This window comes from Saimiri boliviensis, chromosome 4, assembly GCF_048565385.1.
Source record: "Saimiri boliviensis isolate mSaiBol1 chromosome 4, mSaiBol1.pri, whole genome shotgun sequence".
Taxonomy (NCBI): Eukaryota; Metazoa; Chordata; class Mammalia; order Primates; family Cebidae; genus Saimiri; species Saimiri boliviensis.
Genome location: NC_133452.1, coordinates 40,402,278 through 40,424,988, shown reverse-complemented (window position 1 = coordinate 40,424,988; position 22,711 = coordinate 40,402,278). Strand labels below are relative to the sequence as shown.

At 36.1% G+C, this 22,711-nt stretch overlaps 1 protein-coding gene across 7 annotated transcripts in view; it reads left to right on the top strand.

The window, feature by feature from the left end:
* Nucleotides 1-22,711, top strand: part of LAMA2 (laminin subunit alpha 2) — a 625,652-nt gene that overhangs the window by 449,242 nt on the left and 153,699 nt on the right. For 6 of the 7 annotated variants that reach the window (XM_074397494.1, XM_074397493.1, XM_074397490.1 and 3 more), the window contains 4 exons: nucleotides 3,092-3,178; nucleotides 6,955-7,148; nucleotides 18,651-18,793; nucleotides 22,290-22,388. In XM_074397494.1, the coding sequence (XP_074253595.1) occupies nucleotides 3,092-3,178; nucleotides 6,955-7,148; nucleotides 18,651-18,793; nucleotides 22,290-22,388 (523 nt within the window). The remainder of the gene's footprint in view (nucleotides 1-3,091; nucleotides 3,179-6,954; nucleotides 7,149-18,650; nucleotides 18,794-22,289; nucleotides 22,389-22,711) is intronic. The other variant, XM_074397491.1, reaches the window with a different exon arrangement.

Below are 22,711 nucleotides of genomic sequence, written 5' to 3'. Positions count from 1 at the left end.
CTTTCTAGGCTGCACGCCCTCAACTCCATTCTACATGATACCAAGCTTGGCGTTCCTTGCATTTATCTAAACATCATTAGCAGTTTGCTCTTGCTATTCACTGAGACAATCCCTGTGAAATCTAACCTACTTTTAAAGGCATTTTTCAGACCCCACCTCTGCCACAAAACCTATCCATAGCATAGCATGCATTTTGTACATTTTATATACAACATGTTTTACTTCACATCATTATTTCAATCATTCTTTCAGAAGATGAGTATTTACTAAGCATATACTTCATCCCAACACTATGAATAAAAGATACAAGATGTGTCCTGTCCTATAAAAGATGTGTCCTGTCCTATATGTGTACGTATCTGTCTCTCACACCAAATTGTAAATTTTTTGCAGGTCACCATAATATTTTATTTCTTTCTTTATTCAGGAAAAAGTTAATGAGGGCCCAACTCAATGCTAGGCATGGCTCTTCCTACAGGGAATACATGAGTGAAAAAAATAGTCCATGCTTCCTGGCTTCTGGAGCTCATATAATTTTTTTATAAGAGAGTAAGATAAAGAAATAGATATATAATGTAATATCAGATAATGACAAGTACTACCAGGAGAAATAAAGGAGCCTTGACAAATTTAGAGTGACTAAGATATGATTTTAGATAAGCTGGTCAATGATCTTCAAAAATAGATGAGACTTGTGCAGAAATGCATATGGTGGGAGCCATGCGAATACCTGCAAGTAGAGCAGCCCCCTCAGAGAGAAAAGTTGATGCACTGGCCCAGAGGTAGGCCCATACTTGGCCCATGCTTGGCAGACAGCAAGAGACCAGGGTAGCTGGAACAGAGTGAATGAGAAGAGGGTGATGGGAAATGAAGTCAGCAAAGCTCTAATGAATATCTAAATGTCCTGAAGGCTAAAAATCTTCCAGTGGCAAGAGGTGACTTGGTACAGGATAATCCAGTGGTGTTATTGATGGGAGTACCAGCAGCATTTGCAGATAGAAGATAGGTGGAGTGTGAGAGAGGAGACGTGGTTGACTCTGTGGTTTTCAGCAGAACAAATGGAAATATAGAGTGACCATTGACTGGGATGGGGAAAATTAGGAAAAGATCTGGTGTATTTTTGAAGGTGGAGAAACTTAGTTTTAGATCTGTGAGGGTAGGCACAGTATTTAAAGCCCTTAGGACTAAGTAAGATCATTTAGAGGAGAGAGGAGAAGGGAGCAGAAATCAGAAAACTGAACTGTGAAGCATGTTAGGAGATCAAGGACATGCCATAGATCCAGCAAAGGAAACCCAAAAGGAACGACCAGTAAACTGGGGTCACAGCCAGAAGGAAGTGGCTTCCAGGAAGCTCATTTATCTCTGCAGTGTCCATAGGAGACAAGACAGAGAGCAAACTCTGTAAATTTAAAAATTCTGTTGAGGGAAGTTGGAATTAGCAACCATAGGGAAATGTAAAAGATGGTCACCATGAGAAAATCATGAGGATTTCTGAGCAGCGTTGCAGACAAAATGAGAATGGAGGGCAAATAAGAGAGTTGTGAACAGAAAGAATAAACTCAAGCTTCAAATGAGATGGAATCCCTACTCCCTCCAGAAGACCTCTTATGTGATATCAAGAAACAGTGCAATCAACTATAATACCATAATTTGAAAAAAAAAATTATTTCAACTATTCAATAATTACTACATTCCTGTATAATACTTTAAATATTTATTGACATTTTGTTATTTTACTATAACGAAATGTAATTTGATCATGCTAGCTCTTTAGAGCTGCACTGGAAATGTCTAAAATCTGGTTTTTAGAGCTCATATATGTATGAGTGTGTGCGGGTGTGCATGTGCATGTTTGTGAGTGTGTGAGTGCACAGATGCACTCAGTATTAGGCTTTAAATTAATGGGCTAAAAATTTGGCAGAGTGTGTCAATTATAAGTTTATTTTTTGTGAAGGCAAAAATAAATTTGTTGGATAATGAGCTTGTGAGTAGATCAATTTGTTCACATAATTTTGCAAAAGTTGGAGTTTATTACTCATTCATGTACTATTGATTTAATGTATTAAAAGACAGTTAACATTAGGTCCTAATAGCACCTGACCAAAGGATCTGTGGGCCGGGCCTATACCCCTTATTGCTTGTTCAGCATCAACTGATTTAGTGAAGCAGCAAAAAGAAAAATGCTGTTTGCAGCATTATCATTCTACCAGATAGATGTTTTTTCTTCCCAAGTTTCCAATGCATCACTCAGTTTTACCTAATGGGAATGAAGCTGAGAGAAGCTGTAACAACCCAAACCTACGTATTAATATAGTTTAGTTTTCAAGACTTGTGAAGTCCTTCTTTTATTGAATAAGATCTTTAGAAATCCTGGAGCAAGACAGACTGTCTGTGGTCTACCAGCATTGTACTAGAAACATCAGGGAAGTTATATGAGACCTAATTATTAGAAAAGACCATAAAATAGTCATTTTCATAGAAAAAGCTTTCCCTTCTTCTCTCCTCACACTAAATCACATTGCTTTGTGTTCAAAGTAAAATGTAGTTTGAAATCTGGATGTAAATTAGAAAATATACTCTTTTATCCCAAGTGAAACATTTATTCACATTTCATGTGTTGAAGCACCAGTGGCCATTTGGGCTGAGTTTTCAGGAAAAAGAAATTATATAGATTTTATGCCCCTTTTGTTTAACCTAAAAGATATTAAGTAATAGCTACTCCACTATCAGACAAATATGCATAAATTCTAGTCGGGTTTTTCTTTTGATTAGTGAACAATAAGACAGTTTTGCTGGATGTTTAGTATATTCATGGCTGTCACCTCATTATTAAATTCTGGAATATTCACGTGCTTTGTGTGATGCATTTTTAATCCATCAAAAACCAAACAATATATACTCAGTCAGTATTACTAATAGTTTTTCATTGTGATGTCCTACCCTTATATAAGAACTTCAGCAATAATTATAAAGATGTTATTCATCGCCACCTAAAAGTATATCCCAATAACCTTGATAATGGATAGGAATACTTAATTTTATAAAATAAATGGATTAAAAAGTTTTTGCAATCCTTTTCTTTCTGATTCAGTTTCAGCCCATCTTGTGTCGCAGAAGGCCTTGATGACTACCACTGCACGGCTTGTCCACGGGGATATGAAGGCCAGTACTGTGAAAGGTACCAACAATCCTGAAACGTACAGAGTAACGATACATAGAGATTATACAGTAAAGGGTCACAACAGGAAAACATTCATTATTTGAAGACCATCATTTTTTGCATATTCTCTAGTAGTTTAAATTATAATGCTTTCAAAACTACTTGTGTATCTTAGAATTTGTCCAAAGAAAGTTGTTTATTTCCAACGTATGTTTTAGACTTTCTCAAAGATTCTAAGCTATTTCACAATTATCTAATTTATGCTTTAATATACATATAATTTTATACTTAAATACGTAATTTTATAAGAACAAATAAATCAATTTTCAAAAGCTTAGCAGTAGTTACTACTAGTAAAAAACTGGCTACACTTTTCTTATTCTAACGCACTGGAAAATATTGTCTGGAAGTAACTGCATTCACGTCATTGCTCTGAGTACTATGACACCATACAAGCAAGTGTATACATAGCTCAAAATATAGATAATGTCAAGAATTTTTAATTAACACCCCAACAATAAAGTATTTGTTATTCAGTTTTCCTTTTCAATGGCAAACAATATTGTTTAAGTGTTTTCTCCTACTGTATTACTTACAAAGTCTCATAATGCATGTATACAGCTGTTAAATTGAATTCTGAATGTAATCCAAATGGTAACTTAGGGAATCTAGTTCCAAACTGATTGCCTAGAAAGGTTGCAATTAATAACTTCTAGTTACATATTTTCTGTAAGATCAGTATCCTGTATGTTCAAACTTGTCACCACCACGTTTAGTACATTTTCGGTATTATCTCTAATATAACAGAGAATTACTAAAATTAACTACTAACATTGTACATACATGATAATTTTAACATAACTGATACCAATATAAAAGTTTTGTAAAGATCCGTGGACTTCGCTCAACTCCAACAATTCATCTAGGTTCCATTTTCCTCATCGGTAATCTCAGGAATCATTGATAGGCTACCTACTCTACACTATGTTGTGACAATAGTGTGTAAGGACACTCGGTACCCGCCTAGGCACCTACACTGAAGCCTTCTCTCCAACAGAAGAGGCAGAAAGGCCTGAGGACTTACCCCACCTTCCTGCAGTGAGAGTACAAAGTCCAGCTATTTGGCACCTAAGTGGAACAAGTTTTGAGATCTCATTTTATGCTCCAGAGCACTCCATGGAATCAGGCTGAGACTGGGACATCACCTGAAATCACACCTTTGCTTAGAGTCCTTCTTTTCCATGTCCTGCTTTACCCAATCTTTTGCCAGATTCTCCTAGGAACACTTAAATGATAAGTTTCTTTGGAAATATAAACTAATACTAATTATCAGCACCTACTTAAGAGTCTTATTTTATATAACCAGCAATAACTGTATTAACAATGGCAATAAGTAACTAAGTAATTACGTTTATGTTTTATAAATCCCAATGCAATTTTTATACATTTGTAAAATGTATTTCTAAATAAATCTGCATGTGGTAACTCTAAACATAATATCCAATAATGGCATATATATAGAACAGTGGATTCACAATTTCCATGCCAACAGAAATTAGCAGCAATTAAAGAACTCACAGCCACACAAAATCTAAACATATTTTCATTTGTTCTAAAAATATGTACATCATTTGGATATAGATATAGGTGATACAAGCACATACTTGTTAATATCCACCAATAAGCTTTGGTATTTATGGTTAGGCTAATACTCATTTCCTGTACCTTTAAACACTGGTAGGATGGTGGCTAACAGTGTCACTGGACACCAAAAAGATTATCTATAGTAATTCATAAAAAAATTTTTTATAGTATTGCTACATTTATACATTGTAGTTACCATTATCTATAAAAGCTTGTGTACAGAAAAGGCTAGAAGGGTACACTAAAATAATGAATTATTATCTTAAAGCAGAATGATTACAGAAAATTTATTTTTTAATATCCAGTAATATTTAATCAATAAGAGCTGACAGTTTGTATAGCATATAGATGAGCAGGGTCATATAGTATCAAATGTGAGTGGTTTAAATTGTTTTTCCAGTCCTCAAATGTTGTTATAGCTTTACATTCATCATCTCTAACATATAAATAATCAGGTTATATTTCTCTGAAAAAATTGCTTTTATTCAGCTATATTAAACCAAAGTTCTTGGTTAAATTTTTATTGTAATCTTCCAAATAAATTTGTTCCAGCAGTGAGAGCTTCTTGAATGATTTAAATAATCTTTTGACCTGCCCAGACTGATCAAGTTAGGTCTAAAGCTGCTTAAATTTCTTGAGTTTCCCTGTAATACAGAAATTTCTCCTCGTACTTTATTTTCAATACTCTTGTAATAAACTCTTTGAACATTTAATCGATCTGAATCTGCTTAGAATACAATTATTTTACCTATAAATATTAAGAAGCCATTTAAGTGGACTTTAATGCTATTTCATTGAATATTTGTAATTTTTCATTGAAAAGAAAATAATCAAAAACATAAATGTATAAAAGCCTAATGTCACAAATAGTTTTCTTTGTGTTTTGCCTTTTCTAACCAGCACAGGACGAATTAACTTTCACAGTCAGCCATGCAGATTTCACAGTCTCAGGCTGCTAAAGATGGTCTCTGATTATCTTGCCAGTATTTATAGGTTTTGGCTTCAATTCCCTACTGTCTCTCAACTTCCTCACATACTTGCCTGTTGAACAAAAATTCTAACTGTTGGTTATATTGACACTGACCATATACATAACTTGTTGTCCAATCTGGGACACTGTATTAAAAACAGGAAGTGTTTATAGCAATTAAGTCAAAACAACAGGTAATATTAAATTGTCCTAGGCAAACCAGAATGTGTGGCCCTGCTAGCATCGTGTAAAGTTACCACTCCCAGTGTCATAACCTGGAGTGAAATATACTTAGGTGAATGAATGCATAGATAGGTGGAAGAGTCAATTAATGGATTGTGTTTAGGGTTCATCCAGTTGGATTCTTTTCATAATTTTCAAAATCTGTTTTATATATTTTGTTTGCATATCATTAACCCACTTCATGAAAAATCCATCTTGAGGAAGATACAGTAAAAAGAAAAGATGAATAAAATTAAATAGAAAACCTGAGTAGCCTATTGCCACTTAACTTGCCTCTTTTTCATCAGTAGTAAAATTAATGGGTTTTATTCTTTGGTTATTTTGAGCTCTGAAATTCCTGAGTATAGGAAAGCCCAGAAGTCAATATAGAATTTTATTCATCTCTAATTATACAAGAGAACTTGACAGAAAAGTTTATGATCTAGAGCAGTGAAAAACTATGGCCCACAGGCCAAATTTGGTGCATTTTTATTCTGTATGGCACTCAATTAAGAACTGTTGTTACAGGTAAACATTTACAATCAATTTGATAATAGAAAGCACTAAATTATAACACAAATGAAGGATAATTTCAAACTTCAGAAAGAATCCCATTCTTCTCATTCGTAGACTAATATTACAAAATAATTTGACTCTATTATTACAAAATAATTTGACTCTATTATTATTATTATGTTTTGAATTCCATCAACAAGAACAGCAGAATGCTTAAAAATTTTATTTCTTTTTCACTGCATAATCTCGATATTTTCCTATTTCTGACAAAGCCTCCTATTTACTATCCAGCCCTTTACAGAAAAAGTTTACTGATATATGGACTCTTGCTATGAGTTTTGTTTCATCAAAACAAAAGACCACACATACATACAACAATAATGTGAAGACATGACTTGGACTTGCTATTAATCACTTTTGCTTTGTCACTGTTTCAATTCAGGTGTGCCCCTGGCTATACTGGCAGTCCAAGCAGCCCGGGAGGTTCCTGCCAAGAATGTGAGTGTGATCCCTATGGCTCACTGCCTGTGCCCTGTGACCCTGTCACAGGATTCTGCACGTGCCGACCCGGAGCCACGGGAAGGAAGTGTGACGGCTGCAAGCACTGGCATGCACGCGAGGGCAGGGAGTGTGTTTGTATGTATACTAACTTCGCTATTTGTTTTGGAGGCCTCGATTCCATTTCTGTCTCATTTCTGATGAGAAAGACTGACCCCCAACACATCTTTTTTTTTTCTTTTTACTTTTTCTTTTTTTCTTTTTTTTTTTTTTTTGCAATAGCTAGTTCTACTCTTCGTTCTGACACTATCTATCCACCTTCTGCTGTTCACCTGCTGATTTTGTGTCCATCCTGCTGAGCCAAGAACAGCTGAGAAAATCCTCAGCATGCTTTTAGTCAGTTCATTGAAAGACATACAGTGAAGCTCCTGGAGGCATTTTATTTTGTTGTCCATCTCAGGGTTTGCAGTTTTGCCTCAAGCTGGCATTGCCTTTGTGACAGGTTAAAGATCTGAGTATATTAAAAATTTTAGAATCCTCCTCAATTCATAATTGACTGGACAGATACTTAAGCGTTGAATGACAACTGATGTTTCTTTTCCTAGCTTTTATGAAAATCCATGGGCATACTGCTTCATAACTTCCTCTTGAACTACGAAACCTGTAAGCAGTAACAATGAAGTCAAGTATTTTTACTCACGTACAATAAATGGAGAGCAGTTTGCTCTCTTGCTGTCTCTCTTTTTTCTTACTGCTTCTGGATTCAGTAGTGCCATATTGAAAATACATTGAAATCAGCAGCTAAATATAATTCTTGGATCTTGCATACATTCAGATCCAAAATAGGTTATTTATAAATCGAAGGAAGGAGTGCTGTTCTATGGTATTCTTTTTCTTAAGGAAATTTATTTTAGCATCTTTTATTTAAACATTTACCTATTTTGATGGTATTTTTGCATGTCAATATTTCTTGTTTTAGCATCTTGTTTGTGTTTAAATCTTATTTCTCTTTTAAAGAGAAGAGTTTTGCGTTCTAGTTTTGTAAGAGTTACCTCAGAAGCTAAAGCTAGATTTTAAAATACACTAAAAAGTTAAGACTGGGTGTTGTTTGGGAAAATAGATTTCAAAATAATTTTTTTTTTGTATTTTAATTATCTTTAATGAAAATGTATTACACTGAAAATAAATGTGAAGGTAGGTGGGAGGGGAGAGATTAAATATATTATCAAATACATTTCATATTGTCATATTTAGTTGTTAGTATATGCCCACTCATTCTTCCCAAGTATAATGCTATATTTAATGATAATTAAAGAAGTAAACTACCAAAGTATTTTATACTATTGCTTTCACGTTAAATAAATTATTAACATGCACATAATTAACTAGATAATATATAGATATTCTTAATGTAAACATGAAACAGTCATTGAATTATTAATCATTGCTTTTATTAATTATCCAGAAGCAAACTTGAAATAAAAAGATCATACTAATGTTAAGCACAAAAATTAAACAATACCACATTAAACTGGGGGAAGATAATATAATGGGATTATTTTTGGAATTTTTTTTTTAAAGAGAATTGACATTCTGCCCATCAACAACAATGGCTTTAAGTTTTCACTGTTATTGTTGACGATCTAGACATTTTTATCATTTTGAATACAATTATCCTTAGAAATCTTAACTCATCTTTTCCCTGTCACATATGTGAGTTTCTAATCTCCACATGTCCCATGTGATATTAACAAAAGGGCCAATCCTCCAGTTACAAAGCTCCACCAGTTTTATAATGCCTGTTTGCTCTATTCTTGTCCCACAAGGAGATGTATTTGCCAGGGTTATACATGGTATTTAGTTCAGCTGCTGGACTAGAAGTGTTTATATTCTTTTAGAGGATTAAACAATAGCAATTTTTCTTCCAAAAAAATTATTAAATTATAAAATTGTTTTTGATAACTAGACCCGTTTTCTAAAGCACAATTAATTATCTTATAATTATGCTGTATAGATTTTCCATATACTGCTCTTAAGCATTAGTGATTTCCACTTAATTCTAGGAATGTTTTCTCTTCGCCTTTCATTAAGTTAACTCTAAGAATTGTTACACAGAGTATCTTTAGACTTTTTATCTTTTCTTCTGAAATTTCTCCAGTTATGGAAAAATATGCCGTGATTCTACGATCTTAGCCTTTCCCAGGATTCAGTTTCTACTCCTAGTTCTGAAATGAGATAAAATAAGACACCAAGTGAGGATGTAACTCTGACTTATTCTCAATTCTCCTTTCAATATATTTCTGTATCCTTAAGCAAAATTAATGTGAGAGACCAGAAAATGGATTCACCTGGTGTGTTTGATCTGCAGGACCTGGCTTAGCACATGTGATTGTGGTGGAATTGTATAAGGCCTGGGGGTGAGAGTAAGGGAGGTAGCTCGGCTCCAGCAAGAGAATTCATATGTAGTAAGAAAATGTCTGTGGTGCCTGCTGTTAATATGGTTCTGACGACAGAAAATAAACTTTCTCCTATTACTTAGAATAAGTCAATATTCAGTTTAGTAGCATGTATTGTACAAGAGTTAATTTTGCTTCTTTTAGTTACTTCCCTGGGAAATATAATCTAGACTGGTCCACATCAAGGATTTGTATAGAAAGAAATGCATGATAAATGACCCAAGCTGGATCATTGCATTATCTCATGTAATTTGTGTATTGGTGAAAGGCCTCTATGCACTCACTATCAATTTAGTTTAGGCTCTTATTTCACAAAGGATATAAAATTCTGCTGAAGAGATGAGACAAAACAATGCCAATACAGGAATTGTGAAAGCACTTCCCTTGACCACCAAGGTCCCTAAAAGGTATTTATAGCTTCCAGGGATGGTTGCCAGTGAGTGGGCCCAGATTTTATTGGATCTAAAAGGGAATTTTTTTTATAGCATGCAGGCTTTTCATATGTTCATTTTCACTACTATCATGAATAATTTACACAAATAATCCGTGTCCACATTAGGAACTATTTAGACATCACAGTCTCTCATAATTAGTGACCTAAATTCAGCCCCACCAAGCAGAGTCAGTTCCTGGGCATAACTAAGCAATTTACTTATCTTTAGATTCCAGGTATTCTCTAAAGTCCCTTTTACCACACAGGGTTTCATCCTAATAGTAATTTTATTTAGAGGCTCACCTTGACTTACCGTTTGCCAGGCACTACGTTAAGCATTTTACATGCGGTTCTTTTCATTCTTGTAACATTCCCATTCCTTGTCATCCCCAATGTGTGATAAAAAAAAAAAAAAAAAAAAAAACCTGAATTTAGGTAGGTTCAGTCATTTCTTGGTGATTTTTCAGTAGATCTGTGATTTGAACATGGGTCAGTCTTACAAATCTTATTTTCTTAACCTTTATGCTGGCTGCTGATACAAAACAGAGAAAGCAAATGTGGCTTAGCCAATGTATTCAACACTAATGAATTCAGCCCTTTATTCATTTAATACTTCCATGTTTAGAGCCCATTCTACCTAGATTAAAAATAAATATTAAATAAGCTAAAATTTAAAAATGAGAAATGTTAGGTACATATAAGCTCAATAATGACATATTTTTTTCTGCTAACCATTGAGACTCCTCTAAGATTTAATACATTATGGCATTTATGGGAGATTCATTTTTATCAGAGATTGTCAAGTAAAGACTGCCTTCTATGTAGAAGAAAAGACACCAGCTGGGTGCTCAGATTAACTTCACAGGCTTTTTTTTTTTTCTTTTTTTCCTGAAAATAATTATTTGGGACAGCTTTACAATGTTATGTATGTTGGTGAGTTCTAAAGAGATATTTATTTTATTAATCTCCCAAATTAAGATTTCTTCTTTTTTTTTTTTTTTTTTTGAGACAGAATTTTGCTCTTGTTACCCAGGCTGGAGTGCAATGGCGAGATCTCAGCTCACCGCAACCTCTGCCTCCTGGGTTCAAGCAATTATTCTGCCTCAGCCTCCCAAGTAGCTGAGATTACAGGCACGCGCCACCATGCCCAGCTAATTTTTAGTATTTTTAGTAGAGACAGGGTTTCACCATGTTGACCAGGATGGTCTCGATCTCTTGACCTTGTGATCCACCTGCCTTGGCCTCCCAAGGTGCTGGGATTATAGGCATGAGCCATGCACCTGGCCCTAGATTTCTTCTTGATAAATTAATACAAATCCGTCCTCCTCTTTCAACTCTCACTCATAGTTCACATGTCATTTTATAAAATGAGAACAACCAGCCTGCCTTCAAGAAACTTAAAAATGAACAAAGAAGCCATTATTTGCTTAACAATAAAGTTTAGTATTGTGAAACACAAAACTTGGATTTGTTCATATCCTATTTTCTGTAAACTCATATAAGTAACACAGAATAACTCATTTGATGTTTAAAATAGATTATGAGTGACATAGTAAAATATATGACTCTCCCTGAGAACAGAAATTAAAATTATTATCTGTTGGCAAGATATTACTTCATAAAAAGTGCCTGAAATAGCATTTTATAAATCTCAAATTAATGTTGTCTATTTTTAATCACTGCACAGTAAGGTATTTTGGATATGTCAGCTTTTATTATTTGTAGTCACAATCTATTTAAATGCTAACATATAGTTTTTTAAATAAAAAATACACTTTGTTTGCCAATTTGCAAAGTGATCACAAAGTTTGTTTTCTACTTGCAACCTGAAATAAATGTGGTAATTTACCTCAACTCTGTAAAATAGGCAACTTCCAGCCACTTGGTGAAACCTGAAGTCCAAAGTTTTATCCTACTTTGATACTATTCCACAGAGACATAATCAACATTGTTGTTTTTAATAGCCAGTTGCCACAAAAGGTCTGATCACAATAATGCAGAGACTATTCTATTACCACTAGAACACTCTTGTACATTTATAATCAAAGATGGTTACTAACGGCAGTTATTGTTCACCATATATGGGAATAGAAACAAACTAGAATGTGGTCGTTACTGTAAGAAAAACAGGACTTTCCTATTCTAAAAAGTGATGATAAACATCAATTGATCTCCAGAGGTTGATTACTGATCCAAAACTTTATTGTACCCGCTAAATGTCATCCTCTCTCTGCTCCTACTCACTGCTCCTCCAGTAAGTTCTTATTTAAAAGACAGGATGTATGTTACAGTTTTCTGTAACACTAAGCTATGTCATGTTTGCATCCAGGTGTTAGGCAATCGATACGAACATTTTCTGTTCACTTCGTGTGCACCTTCTACTCATTTGTTTTGTTAGTAAAAGATATTTGAGTTTCTTGTTGTCAACCTTAGCATTAGTCCAGGCTAACAATGTGTGGAATGGCAACTATCCCTGTGATTCTCGATGATTTTCCTAGTTGTTGGAGATCAGTCTCAGTGGTTTGTATATTACTGAGGAGGCTGTTCCGTTAGCAGAATAAGGAGTTGCACAGTTGAATTGTCGGATGGAGAAAGCTGATCACTGTTGCCTTTGTTTTCAGCGAGTTTTATTTTAAGAGTAAACTAAACTCTAGTTTGATTACAGTTTCTACTCTGTAATCAAACCCCAGGAAGTTTTATTGGCCTTGAAAGACAATAGAATCATATAATCTTGGGGTTAGAAGAAATGAGTAAAGTGGTCTAGCCTTCTCTTTTTCTATGACATCCCTGAAACAGACAGTATCCTAATGCAAAGAAGCATGGTTTTATGAAGTGGCTACAGGAGGTTTGAATCCTAGCTTGCAATTTGCATGACATTATTTAATTTCCTAAACCGCATTTTCGTCTTCTGTAAAATGGATGTAAAATACTACATATGTGTATGTGAAGTATCTAAGCATAATAGGTACTCAATACATTCTAGGCATTATCATCATTGTTGTTATATGACCACTTTTCCCCCAAAGACCTGATATTTTGTGCAACTCATCAGTTTCTGATGAAATATTTTCTTTAGTTTAGGCTGACTTTCAGTTTTCTTAGGCAGACTTTCAGTTTTCTATTGTTATCTCTAATTCTAGAGTCTTCAAGTCACTGAAAACCACTTTTATGGCCACCTTACATTTCTCTTTAAGTCCTTCACATTCATTATTTATAAATTTTTAAACACCCTGGGTGTGACTATTTTTTCTCATCTGTAAAATGAGGATATGAATAGTACTTACCTCATAGAATTTCTATAAATATTAAGTGAAATAATGATGGTAAAATGTAATAAATACATTGCCTGTCATGTAGTGACTGTTGTGTAGATAAAAACTATTATCTCGTTATTATTTACAGTATTTTGAAAGTTTCCATTAGAGTTTTGAAGAGCTACATCATCTTTAAACTGTATTGTTTTTCATATGTATTATGTGTAGAATTGTATTTAATATGTATATAAAACATATATATCATAACTTAGTACATCGGCAAATTCATCAGTCTCAGCTGAAGTCTGCAGCTTCCCTCTCTATTAAAAGAAATGAAGGGTTAAAAGGCATTCTTAATGATTCTAAAAACAAATTTTTATTTTAGAAGATATTTGTTTTAAAATAGAATAACTAAATACATTTTAATAAGCCCTAAATATGTGCTAATGTAAAAGTTTCTTTTTTGAAGGGGATAAGGGAAAGTGAGAAATGTGAAATTCAGATCCAGGGAACCATCAATGGTATTCATCTAGAAGAGTTAATTTAAAATTCACATGTTAACACATAATTTTTTCTTTTGTTAAAAACGTATATTTACTTATTTTATTTCTGTTTGATTAGAGCATAGAATTTATGTATCTCTACCTAAAACTCGTTAATAGCTTTGGCCTTTTCAAAACACTCAGTGTCCTCATTTTAGCTTTAGCTTCTTTGGTTTGGATGTGGCCTGCAATTTTTTTGTGACAGTAAGCCAGTAGTTATTATGCATGGGGAACCCTATTAGATATGCAATATTTTGTACTAATTGCTAACAGAAAGATCTGTAATTCTGGCTGCATGATTTGCCCCTTACATGTGCCCAACTATAACAATCTGAATTTAGTACTGTGTTTGTTAATATTAGACACAAATTTATCCTGACACTTTTATAGGCAAAGCCTCAGAAACATTTAGTCATATAAAATATAATCATGGTCTTGAAATATTTGCTTTTGCTCCTGTGCTTTTTAGGCAGGATTTTGGTTTGTAGCCTTATCTGTACTGCTAAATTTGGAGAATGATTTGGAGAGGTTCTTTGAGGTCCTGATTGTAAGACAGGTGTTAATTTACACTGAGCTGTTACTGCGCTTTATCAAAGAACAGTTGTTTACACAATGTGAATATTCTCTGTCTCTACACATTTTTCAGATCTTCCCTATTATAGTGAATTAAATTTGGTTTTAATTTGCATTCCACTTCCAATGTTTGTTACCAGACACTTTGGACTTCTTGAGGGCAAATAAAAGTAGCTTCTGGTGTAAGTGAAATATTCTGTGTCAGAATAAAATAGCAAACCATTATGTAAAGGGCACATTTCCCCATGTGTTTACCTTATAATTTCATGAGCTAGACTTGTACAGAAGCTTTGAAAAAATTCCCATGGCTGTCATATTCATAAGTCTTTCTGACCCATTCAGACAGATGTTAGTATATTACTTGGAGCATACTATGAAACTTACCTTTCACTTACGGAAATGTGTTTGTACTTTGTTCTCTAAAAAGCAAATACAGAGACCATAAGACATGGGATAATAATAAACCTTTGGACACAGAGACATAAAATGGAATGTATGAGCCCTTGAAAGAGCAATTAAATACATTTTCATTTCAGCAACTGAAGATGAGAAACCAAAACAGATGGGCATGGGATAGAATAAATGAGGGAAAAATCAGTATTCATCATGCCTCTTGGCATTCTAGTGCACCAGTTCACTCTGTAGCATATTACAGTACATCAGATCTGGTTCTGCATTCCAGTCCCAGGTTTATTATTGTATGAAGTAAAAACTGAGAAAACCATAGGTACTTTCCCTGGAAATTTCTGGAACCATCTAGTAAGGAGTATCTAGCCATGCTATTATCAACAAACTGACTCAATTCCTTCTTGGAAATAGGTAGATTACATTCTATAAATAAATTAAAGAATAATTTCGTGTTTGCTATCAAAGGCACACACTGCCCTAAAAAGCATGGTGAAACATCCTATTATCATTATCAAGTGTCTTTCAAGATCTTAGAGGTTGAAAAAGAGCAAATTACTTGCTTACATCCTAGGAGCATCTGCCAAAAATACATCTTCACTAGGAGTCAAATGGAACTTTTAAAACAATGATCAACTTGGGCTTAGTGGGAAAGGAACCTTCCTATTCTTCATAATTCCTAAGAAAATCGAAATGGTTACTAATGCTTATTTTTAACCTACAAATTCCAGCTTGAAAGGCTCTGATCTGAATCACATGTGCAAAACTTGAAGAAGTGTATCAGTTATCTATTGTATCAGTTATACGTTCCAAAGTTTAGTAGCTTAAAACGACTGGTGCATACAGCTTCATAGTTTTGTAGGTTGGCAATTTGGGCTGAGCTCAGTTGGACAGATCTTCCTCTGTCGTGCCTAGGGGCTCCCAGTGGCCCCAAGCCGAAGTTGGAACCTCAATTGCCCTTCCGTCTCTCATGTTGCCTTCTTTCCTCAAAGAGGCTAGCCTGGGATTGTTCTCAAGGCAGCAGAGGTCCAAGAGTATGAAAGCAGAAACTGCAAAATTCACTATGTTCCTCTGCCACACTCTGTTGGTCAGAGTATGTTGCAAAGCCAATCCAGATTCAAGGGAACAGGAAATAGATTTCACCTCTTAATGGGAGGTGTGGCAAAGGAGTATTAACAGTAACTTTTTGTTGTTGTTGTTGTTGTTTGAGAGGGAGTCTCGCTCTGTCACCCAGGCTGGAGTGCAGTGGCATGATCTAGGTTCACTGCAGCCTCTATCTCTCAGGTTCAAGAGATACTCCTGCCTCAGCCTCCTGAGTAGCTGGGACTACAGGCACATGCCAGCATACCTGGCTAATTTTTGTATTTTTAGTAGAAAAGGGGTATCACCATGTTGGCCAGGCTGATCTCAAACTCCTGAGCTCTGCCCATCTCAAGCCTCCCATAGTGGGAGTTGATCTGCCCATCAAAAGTGATCTGCTCGTCTCTGAGCCATTGGCCCTGGTTCAGAAACACTGGGGATGTGGCCCAGCCATCTGGAATTCCCGAAAGTCCTACAGGTGATTCTGAGGCCCACTAAAGCTTGAGGACCAGACTGCGGAACTTTGTGTTTAGACATGGTCAATTTGGCACTTAATTGAGTTCTGTGTTATGTTTTCTGTAATTGTTTAATCTAGACAGGTCTGTTGAAGCTTTGCATTGAATGGGGCTATGAAGCCAAAATAATCTCTTCTCTTTACTTGGTGTCCATGCAGTGCAAATTTTCTTTCACTCTGGCTAGGAGAAGAGTAAGAGATACAGCCCTAGTTCCAGACTGCTGCTCTTGCCTCCAAATCCTCTTTGTTCACTCAGCTTGTAAAGCATCAGGAGCTTGCAAAGCCCCTGCAGGTGACGCTCTACAGTTGCAGGTGTCGCCTGCAAGGAGCTGATTTATTAAAAGCCCTGCCAGGGTGGTTTAATCCCTGTGAAGTGATATTGTAACTCACCTCTAGCTGCTGTCCTATCAAAAAAGTCACCCTCTGTCCTCCTTCTCTTTGTTTACAAGCACCAGTTAATGGTTTTCTCTCCATTAAGCAGCTCAGGGGACTGCTATTTAGAGAACTAATTGAATTCTTGCCAAGTTTGGGCATGATCCAAAGCTGCTCCAATTCTCAGTATTTTCCATGCTATGTATTTTCCTCTATTCTAACATGTATATAGCGTTGATACCTCTATCTGTAGAATGTAAGAAATTGTAACTCTATACATGAGGGCATATTATACATGTGGTAGTTTCTGCTCCTTAGCATGAAGATACACCTCATTACTCTGCAATGCAAAACTAAAAATATGCATGTTTTAAAAATCTGCCACAAGAATCAATATGTTAATTTCAGAAATTATACTACTATTTATGAGATTTATTCCATAATGAAGAGACAACAATCCATTTTTCTCTCCCCCAATTCTACCACCAATCCTGGCCCCTACCACCAAATTTGAATAGTACCTCTTTGATGGCCAAAAATATTATAGTTAGTAAATTAGTTCATTCTCACATTGCTAAAAAGAAATGCCTGAGACTGGGTAATTTATAAAGAAAAGAGGGTTAATTGGCTCATGGTTCCATCACGCTTCCAACAGGAAGCATGGCTGGGGTGGCCTCAGGGAAATTTTATTCACGGCAGAAGGCAAAGCCAGAGCAGGCATCTTCACATGGGCAGAGCAGGAGGAAGTGGGGCCTGGAGGTGGCACATACATTTAAATAACCAGGTCTCATGAGAACAGCACTAAGGGAATGGTGCTAAGCCATTAGAAACCACTCCAGTGATTCAACACCTCCCACCAAGCCCCATATCCACCATTGGGAATTACATTTCAACATGAGATTTGGATGAGCACACAGAGCCAAACCATATCTGGTAGCATATTAACATTCTTAGCTACTTAAAGAATACAGTTTTTCTGGCCCTTAGGAATTATTTATCTATAAGACTGAAAGAGGTTAATCATCAAGGTAGGGATTTGTGAGACTGCATCTATTCATGGGTCGAAAGAGACTGAAGAGATAAAGAGGAAGAGTTGGCAAACAAATAAGTGAATAAATATTATAAGAAAAAACACTAATTACAAAAGGAAAGGTTATTTTTCTTTTGACTTTGGTTTTGATTTTGTTTGTTTGTTTTTGAGACGGAGTCTTGCTCTGTCATTCATGCTGGAGTGCAATGGCACTATCTCAGCTCACTGCAACCTCTGCCTCCCCAGTTCAAGTGAGTCTCCCACCTCAGCCTCCTGAGTAGCTGGGACTACCGGCACCCACCACCATGCTGGGCTAATTTTTGTATTTTTAGTAGATACAGGGTTGGCCAGGCTGGTCTTGAACTCCTGACCTCGGGTGATCCACATGCCTCAGCCTCCCAAAGTGCTGGGATTACAGGCACGTGCCATGGTGCCCGACCTTCTTTTGACTTTTTTTTTTATTCTACTCAATAGATATCAAGCTAAAAATGTATGCACTTTTTGAATGTGTACTACATGAAGCATGTGGAAGTCAATCCTGTGATTTTCTCTACTGCAATCTAATGGAGCACAGCACATTTGCACTGCACATTTTGGCTCTGGAGCATCTTTTATTCCCTCTGGACAGGTTCCTTTAGATTGCTCATGTAGGGATTTGGGGAGGGGGAGCATTTTTAATGTTATAGTCTATGCCTTAAAGGAAATCTTCAATACTTATGCAATACAGTTTTTCTCCCCAAATCTATTTGCTCCTCCTCTTTGGTCTCTCAGTTTATATTACCGCCTGTGATTCAAGTTCTGGGTGACATGCATATCTGCTGTTTTGTTATTGCTCTTAGCTCTTTTCAGCCATCATCCCTTTGATAGCATTAACGTTCTGGGATGAGTAGCTTCATCTTCCACAGAATTATTCTTGGACCATAAAATATTTCAGAGCTGAATTATTTGAAGTAACTGCTCTTTGTTGCTTCCCTTTCACAGTTTGTGGAGATGAGTGCACTGGCCTTCTTCTCGGTGACTTGGCTCGCCTGGAGCAGATGGCCATGAGCATCAACCTCACTGGCCCGCTGCCTGCGCCATATAAAATGCTGTATGGTCTTGAAAATATGACTCAGGAGCTAAAGGTAGGTTGGAGCAGTAATAGTAAGGGCCAGGGACAAGGTGACAGATGCTTCACAAGTGATATTGGCTGTAATTGGTAAGTGTTCTTTCTGCAGCCCCAAATAAGGGACACAGCTATTAGGGAAATTCAGAGACTTTACTAACCAATGTTTTTCAAACTTAAGAACTATAATATACAGATTTCTATTAAGGGAAAAGTGTCTCATGTACCCCCCAGTGTCTGGCCTAAATCAGTCTTATTATGTTTCTTAAATATGTGCAAACATAAAATCAGGTATGAACTCTTTGTACTTATAGCTCTATAAAATCAAGACAAATTGATCCTTGCAAAACCCTACAAACCAATAAAATTCAAATTAAAAACATTAATATAAAGTAACATCAGTTTGGCTGAATGGAAATTGCTCCTTGCAACAAGAATAGAATGTTGACTATTTCCACACAGTTCTTCCACCAGAGGAGAACTCAGTTCTCCTACCCTTACTACATTTGAACCAGAGAGCCCCCTGCAAAGGGTCCTGAAATGACACATGGGCATCACTTGATGAGTTTATGTGAATTATGTGCTTAGCCTGCCAAAGGGTCAAACACACAAGCAAATGTAGTCACTGAGATCAGGTGGCCATATTCATTTCTCAGCTTCCTAGCCTGGCATCCAGAAATACTTACGTTGATGTCTAAGGTTATCATCAAAAAGAAAACACATGATTAGAAACTTGTACTAGAGAACCAGTAGAACTTTAAAAGTTCTTCAACAAGCATTAGTTTGGTAAACATTGTTCTAAAATATGGTTAAAGCTCTTGGTAGTTAACAAGGTAGGAGAAAACATTAAGGAACTTGGGGTTATTTCACCTGATGAAAAAGATGAAAGGTGTCAACTTACTTTCAGTCTCTTATCAGATATTTATTGAGAAATTACAGAATGCCTCAGCATTGCACTTGGTTCCCTTGGGATTTCATGACTCTTTTAGTATCTTCGCTACCTTCAGGGAATGTAGATTCTATGTGCTTTAAAAATAATCATTAAACACTAGTCAAGCAATTAGCAAAAATGCATAATCACCATGTGTTTTACAAACATTCAAAGTATGCTAGAGTACAAATATTGGAGAAATCAGTAAGGTTCAGAGTAACCAGGGAATGCACCATTACTGAGAGTATAATTTTTGTTGGAATTTGAAGGGTAGATCCAATTTTAATAGTCAGAGGAGTATTGATTGCTCTAGAGGAAAGCATCTAAGATTTATTCACTAGGCATTGGTAGATACTCTTTCAGGGAATGTATTCTTTAATTCTGACCATAACCTTTAAGGTAAGTATTATTATCCTTATTTTTCAGAAGAAAAAAACAACAATGATGACACCAAGAATAACTAACATTTATTGAAAACCTAGGCAATTGTCTGAAGTCTTACATGGATTACCATACATAGCTTTTACAGAAACTCCAAGAAATAAGAAAGTTATCATGGTCCAAGTATTTATATTTCCCTGAAATTCGTGTTGAAGGTCTATCGTAGTCCAGTGGAAATGCTAACTGATTAGCTTATATAACAATAGAAATGTATTTCTCACAATTCTGAGGCTGGGAAGCCGAAGATCAGGGTACCAACAGGTTCAACGTCTAGTGAAGGCCTGTTCTTCATAGAGGGAGACTTCTTGCTATGTCATCACACTTAATGCATTTAATATCTGCATACTGAGGGAAAAGGTAGCTAGCTCTCTGGGGTCTTTTTAAGAAGGGCACCAATCCCAATCATGAAGCTTACATTCTCATGACTTAATCACTTCTTAAAGGCTCCACCTCCTGATATCATCACATTGGGACTAGGGTTTCAACACATGAATATTGGAAGGACACAAACGTTCTGACCACAGCAAGCCCTGACCCCCAATGCAATGGTATCTGGAGATCTCTCTGCCATGTGAGGACACAGGGAGAAGGGAGCTGTGCTTAACAGAGTCATGTGAGCAGAGGCAGTGGTGTGAACTAGGCCTGTCTGGCAGATATTAAAAGTCAGACCTGCTAGTGAGAGATAAGGCTGGAGATTTCAGTGAGGCAGGGTGAGATGAAGGACAACCTTGAAAGCCAGGCAGAGGAACCTGAGTTTACCTTGTAGTCCCAGTATTCAGGGATGCAAAGAGTTTTCATAAAAAGAATACTGATCAGTTATTTTATTTTTTTTATATGGAGGGAACACAGAAAAATAAAACCAGAAAAGAAAACATTTTAGTTGAACAGAAAACATTTAAAAACCAATGCTTAAGAAATAGATGATGAAATAAAGAGGTCCTATAGAAGAGGCTGAACATCATCTAAGCCAAGGGATTCAGTGAGCCATCCACTTCTGGTTGGGTATTGATCCAGATGACCTGGATTTTCCTGAAATTCCAGTCTTTCTTAGTTCTGTATTTTGTTTTTCTTCCATCATTCATTTGACATTTGTATACTGAGGATCACCTTTTGATATTCTAAAATATTATTTCACCTCTTTGCTCAATTTAACTATGTCAGTGCTCCCCAAGTTCCAGCCAAAGAGCATCAAGGACACACATGTGATGGAACCAAGTGGGGATTATTGTTGCAACAAGGGACATTGAACACCATGGGAATTGTGGGCTGTCTCAGTAAGAAGGTGTTAGGAATAACTTCTAGTATTTGAGGTTGTGCTAGGTGCTATTTGGAAATGGGAGTAATTCTGTGAGTGTTCTGTGAATTCTATCTAGAGAGAGGGAAGAACAGAGGGAGGATAAAGCTATGATTATAAGGAGGCAGTGGTCACTCATATTATCCAGGAAATGGGGGGGTTGGGGTAGTTTTGTGGTCTGCACAAAACCTGTGCTTAGACATTACAGGGTAGCCTCATTTGTTTGTTTGTTTCATTCATCATTGGCTCCAAATGACCTTGTCTAATGTTAGCATCCTATGATATTATTTATGTTTCATAGGAAAAAATATGGCCCCGCTGTGCCAGGCCAGTTCCTAGCAACACCGAGGGCAGGCCAGTTAGTCAGTGCCTCGCCAGGTCCCTATGTCAAGGCCTGCCATTCTCTTTTATACCTGTTATCTGTGACTCTGTTAATTGGAATGGGAGCCTTAAATGAGCCAGAGAAGGAGTTTATCTTAACTCTACCCCTTACTGACTGTGTGATCTCCTGCACATTTTTAACTCTCTTCGAACCAGTTTGCTCACTTCTGAAATGGAATACGCATAACCCTCATAGAGATGTGAGAATTAGATGAAAAAAAAAAAAACAAAACAAAACAAAACAAAGCCTGGCACATAGTAATTTCTTAATATATATCACTGCAATTTTTATTATTTACCTGATTATTTGGCATGACACCCAATGTGTAAGTGCCCAATTGAAATAGTTTCCTTCTCTTTTCTTTGAAGGTGAGAAGGCTAAGTTCTGTATATACATAGAAAAATGTGTGCTGTTAAACACTGATTACTGCAAGGCCATTTACTAAAATGTGATGGAATTTTTTTCAGCATTTGCTCTCACCTCAGCGAGCCCCAGAGAGGCTTATTCAGCTGGCAGAGGGCAATCTGAACACGCTTGTCACCGAAATGAACGAGCTGCTGACCAGGGTAAGTTGGCAAAACTGTGAATCTTCTGAAGGCAGATAGATTATGTAAATTAAGGAAAATTATTTCGAAGTTCTGAAATGCCAAGCGGCTTCTTCTTAATTCCCAATTTGGTACATAAAACAAATGTATTGGGACTTGCTACTTCTGCTTCAAATCAAATCATAGAAATCAGTAGCCCACAGAAAAGTTTGGGATACCTGGAAATTATCAAGAACGATGGCAGGAAAAGTCCAGAATGACAGTGTATTTTGAGAACTTCATTCAGTAGCCTCCATGGTGAAGTTTTTATGTGTTTTGATTTCTAAAAGCACTATCCTCAATTA